At 39.9% G+C, this 16,752-nt stretch overlaps 1 protein-coding gene across 1 annotated transcript; it reads right to left on the bottom strand.

Annotated features, from left to right (window-relative positions):
* Nucleotides 1-3,811: 3,811 nt before the first annotated feature.
* LOC102714102 (ubiquitin receptor RAD23d-like) lies at nt 3,812-9,871 on the bottom strand. The gene is made up of 12 exons (XM_006655922.3): nt 9,667-9,871; nt 9,046-9,207; nt 8,259-8,312; nt 7,641-7,723; nt 7,505-7,567; nt 6,231-6,408; nt 5,864-6,052; nt 5,054-5,125; nt 4,921-4,968; nt 4,707-4,819; nt 4,500-4,578; nt 3,812-4,136 (listed from the first exon to the last, which is right to left on the bottom strand). Exons 1-12 carry the CDS (start codon nt 9,730-9,732, stop codon nt 4,014-4,016), a joined length of 1,230 nt encoding a protein of 409 aa, XP_006655985.1. The 5' UTR covers nt 9,733-9,871; the 3' UTR covers nt 3,812-4,013.
* Between the last annotated feature and the right edge of the window lie 6,881 nt (nt 9,872-16,752).

The raw sequence follows: 16,752 nt of genomic DNA, 5'->3' as shown, positions 1-16,752 counted from the left end.
GGATGAAAATTATAAATTTGCAATAAATTCATGTGTCGTATTGTACAGTAAAATAGATAAACTGGTAATCTATCTTATCAAAGTTTTGAATAAAATGTTTTATATACTTATGAAAATCTAGTCAGATTTAAATTATATGACACTGCTACCCATAATAGTGCCCTACACATAACTTTCCATTTTGGACCAAGTAATTTTGTTATTTGTGGTTTAGACCACCCTAAATATTTTTTCATATGCATCAATAAGCTCAAAATCATCGATTTAGATACACTGGTTAACTCCCTATCTATATGAGTTCATATATTTACTAGAAAGAAGGCTAGACGTGGCTATAAAAGAGAATTAGGAGGTCCAAACCGCTACGATGGATAATTTACTAAATCTAAAGTGAAAAATTACGTTTGAGGGTGGCCTAAAGTGAATCTTTTGTAATAAAAAGGTGGCTAAAATGCAATTTACTCAAAAAGAAAACATATACCGTTACTGGATTATAGGAGCGGTCCAAGACGAGCAAAATGCAAAAGCTGGATGTAAGTATTCAACCATTACATGTGATTCGAAACATAGGCTAAAATGCATGATCCATACTGGCTCGGGTTAACCCCGTAATGAAACATCCTACAAGGCTGCAACGGCCCAAAATTTCTAATTGGACCGTGCTCATTTTCCCACCACATCGGGACATATGCGTGTTATTATGGATGAAAACAGATCGGATATTATTCACTATGCTCTAAATATATCTAAAATTTAAGTATGATAAGTGCTCGTAGATATCCATAGACATGGATTCTGGTACAAATAGTAGCACGAAGAAGTGGTATTAACAATATCCGGCAGGTGCAAATTATTTGACATTTCAATCAATTTATCTATTATAATTTTGATGGATAACCTGACTTTTTAGGCCATCTGACAACCCATTCGATCTATTTGACATGACTATTCAACCACCCAAGCATCTAACCCAATAATCTCTTTTCGGAAGATGGCGGAATTTTTCCATCTTTTCTTTTGCTCTCATGGAGGACTGTATTCTTATCCAATTTGAGTTTTGCTGAAGTCTCGAATAAACTTAAGGACATATTCGAAGAAATTCTAACCATCGGTTCGGATGATTTGTAGATTGTAAATAATTATGATAACTAAATCTAGCAAGATAGTAATTATGACCCAAGAAGTGATAAGTACTTGGGTATGAATTGGAAACCTCCTATTTGCCATCCATCCTATCGTATCTTCTTAGAGCATCCCAGCAACTCATCTAAATTTGGTCATCAATATCTTCATTTGAATTATCATCTAAAATAATTTCATTCTTCATGTCTCTTTGTATTCCAGCAGATCATCTATATATGATATCCTCCATATTTCTTTGGAGGATAAAGAGAGAAGATCCAAATATAAAGTTTCTCTCTCCTAATATAGATGACATCTAAAAATAGAGAATAAGATGGATGTTCTGCTGGAGCTCAATTTTTACCTTTATCTTCTATTTACAGAATGTAGGATGGGATAGATGGACACTGGGGATGCTCTTAGCTCTTCCTGATTCTCTCTACTCTATATCTTACACAACTCATACCAACAAGCTCCACAACCCATTTGCTTTTGGTCTTTGCTATGTGTTGTTATATCATATTTGCAAGTTGCAACTTGTTAGTAATATTGTATCTATATGAATATTAAACATTTGTGGGCCCTATATGTTATGCGATATTATGTCGTATGTCTGTGTGATGTCCTATGTTGATTAATTCTTGTTTTGAATAAATGGCCAACAGATATGTAATCCCCTAAGAGTAAAGTATATGGCCGGTCCTTAAACATGTGGCATGGTACCACTTAGGTCCATAAACTTAGAAAATGTACTTTTAGTCCATGAACTTGTTTTAATATACCATCTAGGTCCATGAACTCGTTTTAATGTACTATCCAGGTTTATGATTTTAGACGTTAAAACGAGTTTATAGACCTAAACATGTATTTTCTAAGTTTATGAACCTAAGTGGTACTGCGCCACATAAGTTTAAGGACCGGCCATGTACTTTACTCATCCGCTAATATGATGTATGATTTGTGCTATCCTAGGTGGCTGTATTGGTGTGTCGTGTGATACTATTACTAAGTTTTTGTGATATTGCTATCCATTGTATTGTATCTACACATACATTTCCACCATTCGGAATAACTCCCTATCTATCCACATCCACATACTAAATGCACCCAATCTGAATCTACTTAAATTAATAGTTTAGACTACCATCCGTCTAAATTCGATATATTTTCATTACATCTGAATCCGATCCGTTTTCATTCTAACGTGCATGTGCCGCTTCTGACCACGGTAGTTTCTCTTATAATCTTAACTCCATGAAACAGTATATATTTTCACCCAGATTTTAAGAACGTATTTATATAATTCATACAATAAACTAAAACCTAAAAATGAAAATCTGGCAGTTTTAGATTTCGAGAAGATCAGCTGATTATTAGAATCGATAGCTCTCCAAAATAGGCATACATAACCATATATAACCCTCGTTAGCAACCTTCACAAACTGCGACGCTTTGTGCTTCGTTGTTGGTCTGTCAACAACGTTGGTGACTGCGTGTAGCTGCCCATTGCGCCGTCGTCAGGAGTTTATCACACCCGAGGAGCCCAAATGGACTCTAACACATCGATCTGACTTGAGATCTGGCTAACCAGCTGCTTAGGGCCTGTTTGGCACTGCTCTACTCTAGTTTTTCTGCTCTGCTCCACTAGCTTCACCCAGGAGCAGCTCTGCTGGGAAGTTTGTGGAGCTGGTAGTTCTGTTTGATACGCATCATAGCTCTAGTTCCAGAAACATTAGATTTATCTGACAAAGGTCAAGTGTGCCCCTGATTAGTAATTAGTATCTGTTTTAATGTATGCAGAACTTGTGTAAGCATGTAATATGCTATAGAATATTATAAGATTTTATAATATGCAAGAACCACAAGACATTCAAGCACAAACCATAATTGGGTAACATGCACAAACCACAGATTGGTTGATGTCTTCCGGTTTCCTAAATACAACAAATCTTTAGAAATAACAGTGCACAAACTTTGCCCGATGTCGTGCTGTATTCTTATCCAGATGTTTCCCAATGAAACAAGTTTAAGAAACATGGTGCGCAAGATTTGGCCGCTTCTCCGGCGGCCACCGCACCAGGCTGCCCCGCCGCTGCCGTTCGTCCGCCACCCGCCGCTGCACCAGGGGCGCCTGCCGCTGCTGCACCTCGGCCATCCGCCGCCGCTGCACCTCGGCCATCCGCCGCCGCTCCAGGGCCCCCCGCTGCCGCCGCACCGTCGTTGTACTCCATGCCATGCGATGAGGAGGCGTCGACGTGAGGATTAAGGGGACGCACGGCTTGGGAGGAGACAAGTCTCGTACTGCCGAAAAAAAGAACGCGAATCGTTTTCTGTGTAATGACAACTCCACGAGAAGATATAAAACTTTCATTTCGTGAAGTACCCCAGGCTTCAGAAAAAAACATGGAGTTGGCCTTGGCTCTAACTTTTCTTTTTTTTTTTTAGCAGAGTTTCTAAAGTTAGACCTGTTTGGCTGATTCTTTTGGCAGCAGAATAGTCCCAAACAGGCCCTTACTCTTACTTGTGCTTAGAGCAAGAAGCGGAACCAAAATCAAGGAATGTGCTCACGGTAACAGACGAAGTTTCTAACGCAGTGATATGACGAAAACAGACTGATATATGGTAAAACCAGCGGCTCGTTCTTCCTGGTTCAAAGGAATGTTCTCACGAGGCGAAGATGCACATTTTATACAGTATAATATGTGAATATGAAATTAATATGTACTTCAAAACCATTCCCAAGACACTGAAAATTAAAACATAGTCAGAGGCATTGCACACACGACCAGGTATTTCTCAGCTGTCAGAAATAAGAAAGGGTACTGAGCTGCACTGCTTCAGCCTCGATTTTTTTTTCTCCCCGCCACGATTGAGACAAAGCTAATACCCACCTATTCTTGATCCTCAAACTCATGGCCATGATCCAAAAGATAGTTGGCAGCCAGCTCCTCATCCTTGTTGCATGCAAAGAAGACCTCCAAAACGAGCTCACGGTTGAACCCCATTGCCTCCAGCTGTCAAGAAAGTTTTAGTAAGACTAGGAACCTCAAAAATAAATCCGGATGATTCACGCAAAAAGAACTCATAATAGACCAGCAGTATGTTAATGTTGTGATCTTACTAGAACTGCCCTAACAGGTGATAAAATTTTTTTAAAAAAATCCATTTGAATAGTTACAGAAAAAGTTTAAATTTAGAATTTATGAAAAACAGCAGGACTAAGGGTATTTTGAGAAAGTGTCTTGAGAAGTGTAAATAGCCAAGTATCACAAATTGGGCATACATGCCAGTATTTCGGTGCTTAAGTGTTCAAACTTAAGAAGATAAAAATGGTTTATTATAAAATCCAAACTAGCATTAAAAAAAGGCAAACATACCCGCTGGATGGCCTCCCGTTCCTCTGGTGTAACTGTAAGCGCCTGTGGCATTGCAGCTGCTAGCTGACCTAGTATGTTTCTGGTTGACCAGAGTACATAAAAAAGCATATAATGTAAATACTGTATGTGTAAACAATATGAAAATGGTGCATGGTTTGTAGCCTTTCTTTTTTTTTTTGGACAAACGTAGCCTTTCTTGGTTCTTACCCCCCAGTACCACTGTCCGGTGATTCATTCACCAAGCGGAGAAATTCGGCCTGATTTTCCTGAATCAACCGCAAGATTTGTGGATTCTGCTTCCCAAGCTCTTGAAGCATTGGCTGCAAGTAAACAGAATCACACCCAAGTCAGAACTGACATTTAGAGGGTAAAAATAAAAGAAATGCTAAAGCAACAACGTTATGAGTATTTATATCAGCACCTGCAAGATTTGGGGATTGGCCTGGACCAATGCAAGCAGCGCTTGGAACTGACAAGAAACAAGTATAAAGCTGTTAAGACAATGAGTTTTTTTCAATAAAAAGTACAAAGTTACACCAACAGTACAATAGTACCTGTGGAAGTTGTCGCAATGCATCAAGGGCACCAGCGCCAGCACCAGGATTTGCACCAGCACTTGGAACACCCTATACATGAAAACATATGAAAAAGTGTTTTCAAAATAAACACAATAGCAGCAAATAGAAACAGATTTCCAGGAAAAGTGGCAGTTTCTGTGAAACAGCTGGTTTACCAAAGTTGCTTTCTTTAGAAATGACTACATATAAATTTGATTCAAACTCAAAACATCCAACATATAGGAACTACAAATATGGGGTGACAGTACTGGTAGCATCAGTTCTACCAGCCAACCAACACCTATGAGTAGTACTAGTAACTAGAGTTCTGAACCCAAAATAGAAATACATTGGACTATGATTTGTCAAAGGCAAACAGACAACGTATATATGCCAGGGATGATGATGTGGAAGTGGAACCAATCGTTCAAAAGTATATCTAATCCAAGTAACATAATGTCCTGACATTCTAATCCAAGTAACATGATCTCCTGACATAGTCACATTGTTTCCTGACAGAACACCAGTCCTGATGCTTTCATGAATTAATAACTACTCCCTCCTATTTTATTTGTATGCCGTTGGTTAGTTCAAAATTGAACTAACCAACGTCCTACATTGATGCATGGAGGGAGTACTATAGTTCCAGTTATGCATGTGAGGACTAAACCAGTGTGTATGTCATCAAATTGTGACGAACTGATGGTGACTGCTGACTTAAAATAAGTCTAGAAGTTTGAATCTGTTTGATTTCATATATTATTTACTTCCAAATATGAAGGTAGGATTGACATTTACACACCATACCTGGGGGAAAAGGTTTAGAGGATTTGCATTAGGTCCTGTAGTACCACCAGATGGCTGCACAGGTGGAGGTACAGCCAGAGCCTGAGCCTGAGCTGGAGCCTGAGCCTGAGAAGGAACCTGCGGATTTGCCTGTTGACCAGCAGCAGGCGCGCGAGCCACAGGTGGGGGCTCTACATTCTCAGGAATTCCCTAGCAGATAATAAGCCAGAATGCAGCATCACTGGTTGAATTTTGTGCAATAAGCCAGAATGCAGCATCAACAGTTGAATTTTATGCATGAAACTAATAGTTCTGTAAATGATTTGTAAATTTCGCCATCAACATAAAACTGACATTCATTAAAAAAAGTACCAAATATGGAACTTACAGAATACAGATAGTCAATGGCTCTCTCAGGGTTGTTATATGCAGCACGTAAAGCACGGACAACCATGTCACGTTCCCAGGTGCCACCACCCATGTCAAGAATTTGTTGGATTGTCTCTTCTAGGTTGCTACCTGAAACAAGATTTGATGCCGCCTGACTGTAGACATCAGCATCACTTCTGCACATCATAATGGCAAAAAGGAAGCATTAAAATAATGTTATGAAAGGAATCTTCAGTAGAAGTGAAACAAAGCCAAACCATGGAGTTAATAAATCACAGTCTCAAGATTACCCATGAAGCAAGCTGCACACCATATGTGCTTATGCCAAATTAAAAAATTGCACAGTATGAAGTCTGAACTGTTAATTCTAGGTATCTTACCAACAGAAAATAATAGGGACAGTGGCCCAATTCTAAACTGCCGAACAAGATTAGCTACTCCCACGATATCCGTTAGCAACTTACCACGTTTTTCAAACTGCTAAATGGTGTGTTTTGTGTGAAAATTTTCTACATAGAAGTTTCCTTAAATAATCAAATAAATCCACTTTTCAACTTTTTAATACTTAATTCTCAATTAATCATATACTAATCATATTTCTCTTTTTGCATAAGGCTAATCGGCTAATCCTAACAGCCGAAAAGAACACAGCCAGTATTGCACTCCCAAAATGTGCTGGTCATGTTCTATTGTTCTGAAAATGACATCTACGATGTGACTTGATGAATCTTTGAAGTTACATAAATACTATTGCAAGGCTATTCTGCTGTAACTATTCTGATTAGAATAGTGTTTTCTAATATATTTGTAATCAAAGTTACAAATTTATATTAAAGAAAAATACATTATGTGCCTACAGCAGTCAAATCCGCGTGTGCACTGGGTGACTGTACAGCATACCAGCTTGCAGTATTGCTATTTGTTTCCTTACCTTTCTTTAGTGTCTACCTATTATTAACATGCTAGAGAAACAGTCCTGAATTTAATGAAAATCATTCAGTAAAATTAGGACACCACTTCTAGAAACTAATGCAGACAGATAACAGATAATATGCAAGAAAACAGAATGCGGTAGGAATGAAAAACAGTTCACAACAAAAAAGGTTAACAAAACCTATTCCATAGACGCACTTAAAAAGGTGAAGTAAAGAAACAAAGGCCCATTCAAGAATAGAGTTGAATCATTTTGGTTAAATTCCTATCAAATTCTTATTTTCCAAATAAACATAGGGATATAAAAGAATGAAATAAGGGTTCCAACAGGGAGCTTACGATGCAGTCACAGCAGTAGCTGGGGCGGGAGAAGCAACTGCAGGCTGCGTACTTGGAGGTGTCCTATGAACGACATTATAATAAATAAGGAAAAAATAAGTACCACTGTAAGAATTAGAGAATGGATATAACTCACGGTTCAGGTGCAGCAGCAGGTGCTTGTGGAGGTGGAGTTCTTGCAACTGGGGTAACAGGGACCACTGGAGTAGCAGGTTGAGCCTAGCGCAGATAAACAGTTCAGCATAAACGAAACAAGGTTACTCAGTGGTTATTCAGAAGTAAACTCACTAACAGAATTATATAGTGAGCATGTTGTATTGTCTTTTAACCTAAAATCAGCTAAAGTGCAAAAAGAAAAACAAATTAGCACCTTTGCAGTAATGAGACAAAGTAAGATGATTTTAATTACAGCCCTCTAAGCTCTTGCTGGTTTCTAATCATTAACCACATGAACTGCATATGTGCATACTTAAGAAGAAATGGAAAAAAAACATACCAAGAAAATCATAAATTTTGAAAAAAGAGACAAAGGTGCATAATAAATAGAAAACATATGGCCCTTAATTGTCAGAACATAACATATTTGACCGCTGCAATACAGACCAAAATAAAAAGAAATTATACTTGTAGGCTGAATACCCCATTATTTACCTGGAATGTTGGTAGATAAAACTTTTTCAAAAGAAGTTAATAACACACAACAGTAATGCTACTTTAACTTTATTAGCCCAATTATATATGCCAAAAAAATTACCTGGCTCACAGGTGCCTTTGAAGCAGTTGAAGCTCCACTTGATGATGCCTTGGCCTGAAATTTTATGTATATCCAAAAAGTGATTAATGTTCACAATAGAATGAATAATCAAAAGAGCCTCAAACTAAACTTTTCTCACTAATTTCAACTGAATTTAAAACGTTCACGTAAGAGCATCAAAGGTCAAAGCATACAATCAAGATATCATTGAGAACTCATGTAAATTGTGGAATCTAAAACACCTAAATACACAAACCAACATTTATATATTTTGGCCTTCTAAACAGAAGGTTGTTAAAAAATAAAAAATGGTAACTACCCTACTGCAATTAGAGGGTGCAAATAATGGCAATAAAGATCATGCAAAGTTTGCACTCAGATTATCCATATCAATGGCAACTAGGTGACATGAAAAACAAAGAAAAAGCAAATACACCTCTGTTTGGGCACTGATTTTGACTACCAAACAGATAGAAACATCCTGGTTACAAAAAACTTTCAATCCCATTAAGTTAGAAATTCATTCATTGCAGTATACAGATTGAGATGATCTAGCATGACACTCAATCATTACCAAAAAATATTCACTAATTATGCAAGAAAATTAGCACAAAATTACAAAGCGCAGCTTAGGGCAAACCAAGCCACAACACTCAAATATGGCATGATTTCACTGCAACACCATCGAAAATGCAGTGCAAATTCCCAAATTGTGGCTACAACTTACAATTTAAGAGGGTAGTCACTGCTAAATCACTAATGCCAGTAAATGAGATCGTCAAAATACCTTAGACAGCATTATAACAAGGAAGCTGTTCTCTGCAACTTTGTTGCCTTCCAAAGTTGTGTCATCCTTGAGAATTTTTCCTTGGTGTATGAGCATCTGTTGATCGGCAGGGTACACATTCTGCCCCTGAGTAGTCTCAATGATTTTCTTCACCTCAGCCACCTGCAAAACAGATTCAACTGTAAGCAAGGTGCGACTAGCTCCATAACCCAGCGTACGCACATTAAGCATAGCAGCATCAACCACATTGACGATAGCAAGGTTTAAATTCCTAAAAACATTTCCTACAGATGCTGACCTCGAATTACGGAAACACTTCCTACCGATGTAACTTAATCCGATCGTTTCACAAACAAACTGAATCGGGTGCACAAGACGCAGCAAGTCCCGACCGCCCAAAAAACAGATCGGCCGCGCCGTCCGCTCCAACCATCGGAGCAGAGCCGGAACCTAAACCCTAGATTCAGATCAACAAGCCACCGGCGCGAGGCGCCCAATCCCCCGCACCAAACCCAACCTACCACCGCCAAATCGCACCGCGACGCCCCCAGAATCGAGCGAATTCCCCGAGAGTTCCTCCGAAATCGCGCACGGAATGGGAGAGGGATGGGGGGATCGTACCGACGCCTCGGGGCTCGCCTCGATCTCGAAGTTGGTGCCCTTGAGGGTCTTCACGAACAGCTTCATCTCGCCTCCTAGCCTCCTCTCTCTCTCACTCTCGCGATATCCCTACCCCTACTCTTCGCTTCGAGGGTTTCTCCTCTCCGCCTTCCTTCCCCTTGGACTTCCGGTTCGCTCGCGAGGAGGACGACGACGACGAGAAGCGCACACACGGGTGAAGTAAAGTTTATACCAAAAAAATCTGTAGCCCTAGCACGTCCAGATTCACGGGGCCAGACCTAGCCCCCACTCACTTGCATGTGGACCCTACCGTAGAGTGGACCCTGCTGTCAGTGAGATGTGCGGGTGTTGGGATGGGTGGGCGAGCACCGGGGGAGCGTTCGGTGGGCGGATCCGGTGTGCCGCGAGCCGCGTGTGGTGGCTGGAGGAGATTGGATTTGGACTGGCCGCGTGTATGTTACTCGAGGCGTGTGTCAGGGTGGCAGGTGGGAGGCGCTCAGGGTTGCGGTGGCGCACGGGATCCGGGGGAGATAGTACTTCGCCGCAGAGGAATGGATAGATGCCGAGGGGGAAAAGGTTGTTGGGGTTGGAGAGCGAAGTGGTGATCGTTTTTTTATTAAAAAAATTGATATTTGTAAATAAAAAATAATTTATAAATAAATTTTATATACATATTCTTAATGATTTAAAAGTGAAGATTGAAAAGGAATTTTTGGTGAATAAATTTTAAAATTAACTTTAAATTTAACGTTAAAAAATTAAATTTTACTTTATAAACATAAAAAAACAAATCTATTCTTGTTATCTATTTTACGGTGCATCAACACAAAAAAAACTCATGACTCATAAAATAAATCCGAATACAAAATCACCTGTATCGAACAAATGGGTCAGATCTGCCTCATCCACCCTACTATCTCCTCCAACTGTCTCCTTCCGTCTATTCTCCCCTAGCCGCTCCTCACAGTGTCCCGCTTCATCGCCGCCTCGACCTGTCACCGACTAAGAGGCGGAGGTACGGGACACGGCGTCCACGGTGCCGCCCTCCACCGACACCTACTGTGCGTGGATGTTGCGTTTCGCACCGAGATCGCTCCGCCGGGGCAACAGGTTTACCAAGAGTGCCTCCACCAGCAGAGAGTCATCGTCGTCACGGCGCTGGCGGCTGCGCAACCTCGTCAGCGCTGGCGGCCGCCGCTCCCGGAGCAAAGGCAAGGACAAGTTCACTTTCCTACACCACCACGTCACTGTCGTCGCGCCGCCCTCCTCCAAACTCTCCTTCTGTCCCGCCAAGACGACGACGACGACAACTCCGCCGTCTCCACAGCAGAAGAAGCGGAGCACCGTGAAGAAGCCCAAGGGCGTCGTTGTGAAGGAGATGGACTCGACCACCGCACAGAAGCACTACAGCAAGGCCGCCGCCCCACCGCCGGCGAGAGGAGGCCGTAGCAAGCCTCGTACCTAACGTTCCGGCTGGTGTTCAGTGGCATCTTCGCGCTTGGCCGATCTCAACACCGCACTGCATATCAACCGATTAATTTAATTATTTACCATGATTAAGTCAGATTCATATTAATCTAATCACTTTGTCAATGACCAAATTGGTTGGTTAAATTAAATTTTGTTAAAATTTCTATTCAAAAGTTTCGGCGAAATCCGATCAAGTGTCTCCTCCCTGTAATTCTTTATTGTACATAAAGAAACGAAACGAATAGAAAGAGATTGAAGAGATGATTTTGTCTCTGAATCTGTCAACACAGCAGCTGCTGCTACTGCATTACGCAATGTAAGCGATGATTTTGTTAATCATGGTGGATTTGTATATATTCCGACTGCCATGTATACACAAATTACTTTCTATATATTATATATTTTATAAAATATAAATATACACTTTAGCTCCTATAATTATGCTATATAAACATATTATGTCCTAGTATTTAATATTTTATTTTGGATATGAGAGGTAACCTTTATTCCATCTCATCTCTTCGACTAAATAAAAAACAGTTCCAACTCATTCTATCTCATTCCTTCCACCAAAAAAACAGGATTTAACTCGTCTATCCAATCAAACAGAAAAATAGAACTAACTTATCCTACAATCCAGGAATGGATCCAACCCAATCCACCTAACACATCCCTACTGTTTTTGTCTGTTTGGGAGTACGGTAGTTCTAAGTTTCCATTCCAAGTATGTGCACAATCATATGGTTGATGTTATGCTCCGTTGCAACATCTGATCCTGCTAACTAATTTTTTGGCACTAATATTTTCCATCGGCCAAGATCTGATCGCCTCCAGGGCCCACGAAACCACGGAAACCACTGCGATACTCACAGTTACCGCATGCTCTGCCCCACGGCATGGTAGCGGTAGGCATGGTTTGAGTCGCTAAATTTTTGTTCAATTTTTTTTAAAACAATGATAATTTGTATAAAAAATACTAGTGATAGGGATTGATTTATAGACTTGTTTGGTGAAAGAATCTATGAAATATGTGATTTTTTTGTGAACATTAAGGTCCAAAATATTGTTAGTCCGGGGAAAAATGAAGAAAGATTAGAAAAAATAGCATTGTTCATCATGGCCCATGAAGGCCCAACTATAAAATATGTTAGTTATTAGCCTTTTATTGTATAGACATGTATCTTAGCTTCCAATTGTGTTCTATATTCATTATACCAAGTGTGAATTGTCATATATAATTATTCGAATGTTCCTATTAAAATTTTAATAGAGGTCATGCTAAATTTTCTATTTTATAGATCCTATGTCCTAATTGTTCTAAATATATCATAAATATATCATAGTACTTATTTTCTATTATTTTCATAATTTTATATTTTTTGGAATTTTTTTTTCTTATCCTCAGACTGAACTGTTCACGGTTTTCGGCATGAGTTTTCTTGGCCAAACTGCTGTTACCGCCGGATTGGAATTTAAAATTTTGAATTTACCACGATTTCCACGTTTCCACGAAAACTGCGTGTTATCCACCCTACCGCCAGCGGCGGCTTCGGCAGGTGCAACGGTAAGTGCAGCCCCTGATCGCCTCTTGCAGCTCCGTCTGTCCGCGCATGCAACCATGACCTGGTCCCATGGTCTCAACGTGGCAGGTGAGTGCCCGTCTCTTACCATGAATCCCCGATTTTTTTTCCAGTCTGGTTGGCTGGTTGAATGGTTGGAGACTTTGGGTCACACCAGTGACAAACCTGAAACAAAAGTTATTGAAGTTCAATACATATTAATTACCTTTTTTTTACTTGTACACTAATTAATATGATATAGTTTAGTAAGAATTAAACAATTTACCTGGGTCCGAGGACCCCCGGCAAACTACACGTGGGTTTGCCACTGGGTCACACAACTGCTCAGGGGCCATGAAGAGGCATCACTGTGACACCAGCAGTCGGCGCCCCGGAGAGGTGGTGGGTTATGGTGGTGTTGAAGTTAAAAATATGATCTGACGTGTTACACACGAAGTTCTGGGAGTCAATCTTAGATAGCTCCAGTGCAGGACCTAAATTCTTAAAATGCGCGTGCGTGCCAGTCATTTTGATCCTGCAACTGGCAAGATAAAGAGTAAAGCAAGCCAATCGGCTATTGAGCCGATAGGTAACTAATAATCCAGCCGCAGATGTTGACGCTGCAACGGTTAGCCGATAGGATAAACGATCGGTCGTAAAAAGCTTAGATCAGCTAGAAACTCAATAGAAATAGACTGGACTTAAATATTAGACCAACGTAATCTGCCAAGTTACTTATTAATTTTAATCGATCGGACGAGCCCCTATAACTAGATCGAACCAAACATACATAGATTGAACTTAATCAAGACAGTATGCAGTCGAGCATGATATAATTATAGGAAACATAAATATCGATAAGGCTAATAAATAAACCGACGAATTATTTGGAATAAACAATGAATCATGTGTTACGATCGGCTAAACCCAACTTGCATGTAATTCCCATAAGCCGATGCAACGTAAATAACTGCTGATCTAACTAAATCAAGTCGATTGATATAGAAATAATGCAGTAAAGAAATCGATTACTCTATTGATATAAATATAATGAACATGTAGATCGGCAAATATCACCGGCTATAAACGGCGGATAATTAATCAAGATCTATAAAATATCTAGCCCAGATTGCTAAGAAAAGAAGATCGGACCTAACTGAGACAGTTCAAGATTACGCTAGCAATGTCAGGCTAAATACTAAACAAATCTAGATCGCTATCAAGCCAGTGAGTCAGTGGCGGATAACTTATCGGCTGGTAATCCGATAAAACTATGAGCAAGATACACCAATCTGATATAAACCATCCGACAAACGCAATCAACTAGATCGGACCTAACCGAGACAGTAATAGATTAAATATGTCAAATAACAAATATCAAACCAATGTAAATTGCCCAAAGTGGTCGACCAGATCAACTCAGGATACCAAAGAAACTCAAGTAGAAACTGATACGATAACTGGCAATCGCACAACCAAATTAGAAGATCGGACCGAACCGAGACAGTCCTAATCTAGCCGATGCGATTACCGTGGCCCGGCGGAACGTAGGACTTACCCCTCCGCCGGAAATCGAAGCGATGCAGCCCCGCGTCAGGTGCCAAGTTCCGTCGGAGTTGAAAATTTCGGACAAGAGGGTGGCGATGCGCCGAAAGAAGTTGATCTAATTGATTGGTAGATAGTTTACAATGACCCCAGACATACATATTTATATCACCGGGTGGACACTAGGACGTGTTGGACACGACATATAACTCCTAATAGATAAAAAGAAATAACAAACTAGTCCTATATGGACTCTATCTCTAACTCCTACTAGATAAAACGCACACAAGTTCCGATCGGACTCTAATCTCTTAGAGATAAAATAAAAATCCTAACTAACTCTAATTAATAGATAAATTTACACTGTTAAGTCTTGGTCTTCACGATTCCTTCTCGAATCTGGTCTCTTCTGGATAAGATTTTCATCTGCTAATTACGCCTTTCCGTAACCGAATCCACCAAGGAAATTTACCAAATTTTGGTGTTAACAGGTGGTGGCGTTGATTGCCGACGCTTTCTTGCTTTGCTTCTCCGCCACATTGTCTGGTTGTGCTCTCGGTTCATCTATGGTCTCGATTATTGTATATTGTTGGATATGCTTGAACTCGACACCTGTGCTTTCTCAGACAATCAAAAATATAACCCTTCTTATTTTAATAGATGACGTTATTAACTTACATGATTATCATTTATTTTATTTTGATTGAATTTAATACTAAATGTGTTTCAACTACAACTTACACTTGCATGTAATTGTACAAAAATTTTCAATAAAAGAAATAGTCAAATATATGTCAAAAAGTCAATGATCTCTATCGAAGAGAACTCTTCTAGCAAGGGATTGTCAAAGACACCTCTTTTTGGATTTGGTCCAGGGGATGCGATCAAGAAAGTCAAGGGGAGCACGAGATGATTCCGACGAGGGTGAGCAAGAACGGAGGCGAAAAGGTATCCTGTTCTAGCCGCTCGGAGACATAAAATCATAATCCCGTGGTGTGTCTATGAATATGTACTGTGTTGATTTCTTTCGTCTTCCTAGGCATGACTCTCCTTTTAACAACACGCAGGAATATTTCATGGAAGGGATGGCTACAAGAATATAATAAATATTGTTATTGGCTTCTCAGGGAGTCATTAATTTATTGAAGATATTGTCCCTAAAGATGGCATTGCAAAGTCACATATGTGAAGACAAACATCCCCCACCTGCTCTAGGCTCTTGGCGGTCATTATGAAATCCGAGGCCAAATGGCTCCATATCCCCCCAACGCCGGACGGCTCTGGCGTCGCCTTGATGCTAACATGTAATGATGACTATTTGAGTGATAAAAAATATGGTAGAAGAGAGCGTGCACTAGACCTCTTGTGGACGACGGACATGCACATCCCCATTAATGCCTTGACAAGGGTAGGTACGAGCACTCTGCTATATTAGGTCTACCTTAGATACATGGACGATCAATTGCTCCCTTTATACCGAACTTGTGTTGATAGATGTCTAGTGTTGAGTTGTCCCGACGCCCACTTGCCCGTTGAGTAGGGTCAAGCTTTTCTCATCAGACATGAGGACCCTGGTTCCTATCTCACTGACAATATGAAATACGGAAGAAGTACTATTTTCAGCTTTGATATTGGTTCTAGTAGTCATTTACAGCAAACACCGTACCATCCATAACCCTAGAGTGCGCTGTCTTTCTTCCATGCTGCCGTCCTCGATATCTACTACTGTGGAGTTGCTATGGCAGTGCGCTGGTGGCCAAGTGATGCACCGAAGAGGACTCAAATCCAATCTGTGATGTGGCGATGATCAGCAAGTCAGACAAGAAAAAAATTCATTTTACTGCTTAAATGATCTTTGGAACACCTGATGCATTGCAGGTTCATTTCTATAGTCTTATATAACAGAAATTGGTTGGGTAATTTCTGCAATGGAATGTATGTTGGCAGGACTTTTTTATCTTTAAAAAGTACATTGAGATAAAAAAAATTTAGTACAAAATTTCGGTATCTTAAGATATACTGTATCTTGAGGTATTGAATTTTTAACTGAAAAATATGGTATCTTGAGGTTTTTTTCAAGGATGATAAAAAATCTCATGTTGGCAATTTCATTAGTAAAGACCTGCTTATTACTTAACAGTAATCGGTAAAAAACTCTAAGCAAAATTTATCGTAGGTTTGGTTTCTACATATAATCATATACAACTTTTACTATGGTCTCAGAAGTATGATTCAAAACCATTTTATTGCCAAAGGAATACACTGAGCACAACTGTCTCAAAGGCCTTCAGCACTCACTACAATGTTACATGGATCATCTCAGCAAGCGAAAAATCAGCATTCATGGTGCATGGTAGGACTTCTTTAATTTATATGTATCATGGTGCATTGGAAGAAAAAATAGTTTCAAATTGGCTAAATGCTAGCTACTGATTTTCTGACAAAATCCGTCTGCATGTTCAGGTAAATTTCTCCTTCGTTGCTCCGAAACTTGCTCTAGGTCAGCAGACCA

This window comes from Oryza brachyantha, chromosome 6, assembly GCF_000231095.2.
Source record: "Oryza brachyantha chromosome 6, ObraRS2, whole genome shotgun sequence".
Lineage (NCBI taxonomy): Eukaryota > Viridiplantae > Streptophyta > Magnoliopsida > Poales > Poaceae > Oryza > Oryza brachyantha.
The sequence above is the reverse complement of the archived record's forward strand: the minus strand, read 5'-3'. Positions and strand labels throughout refer to the sequence as shown.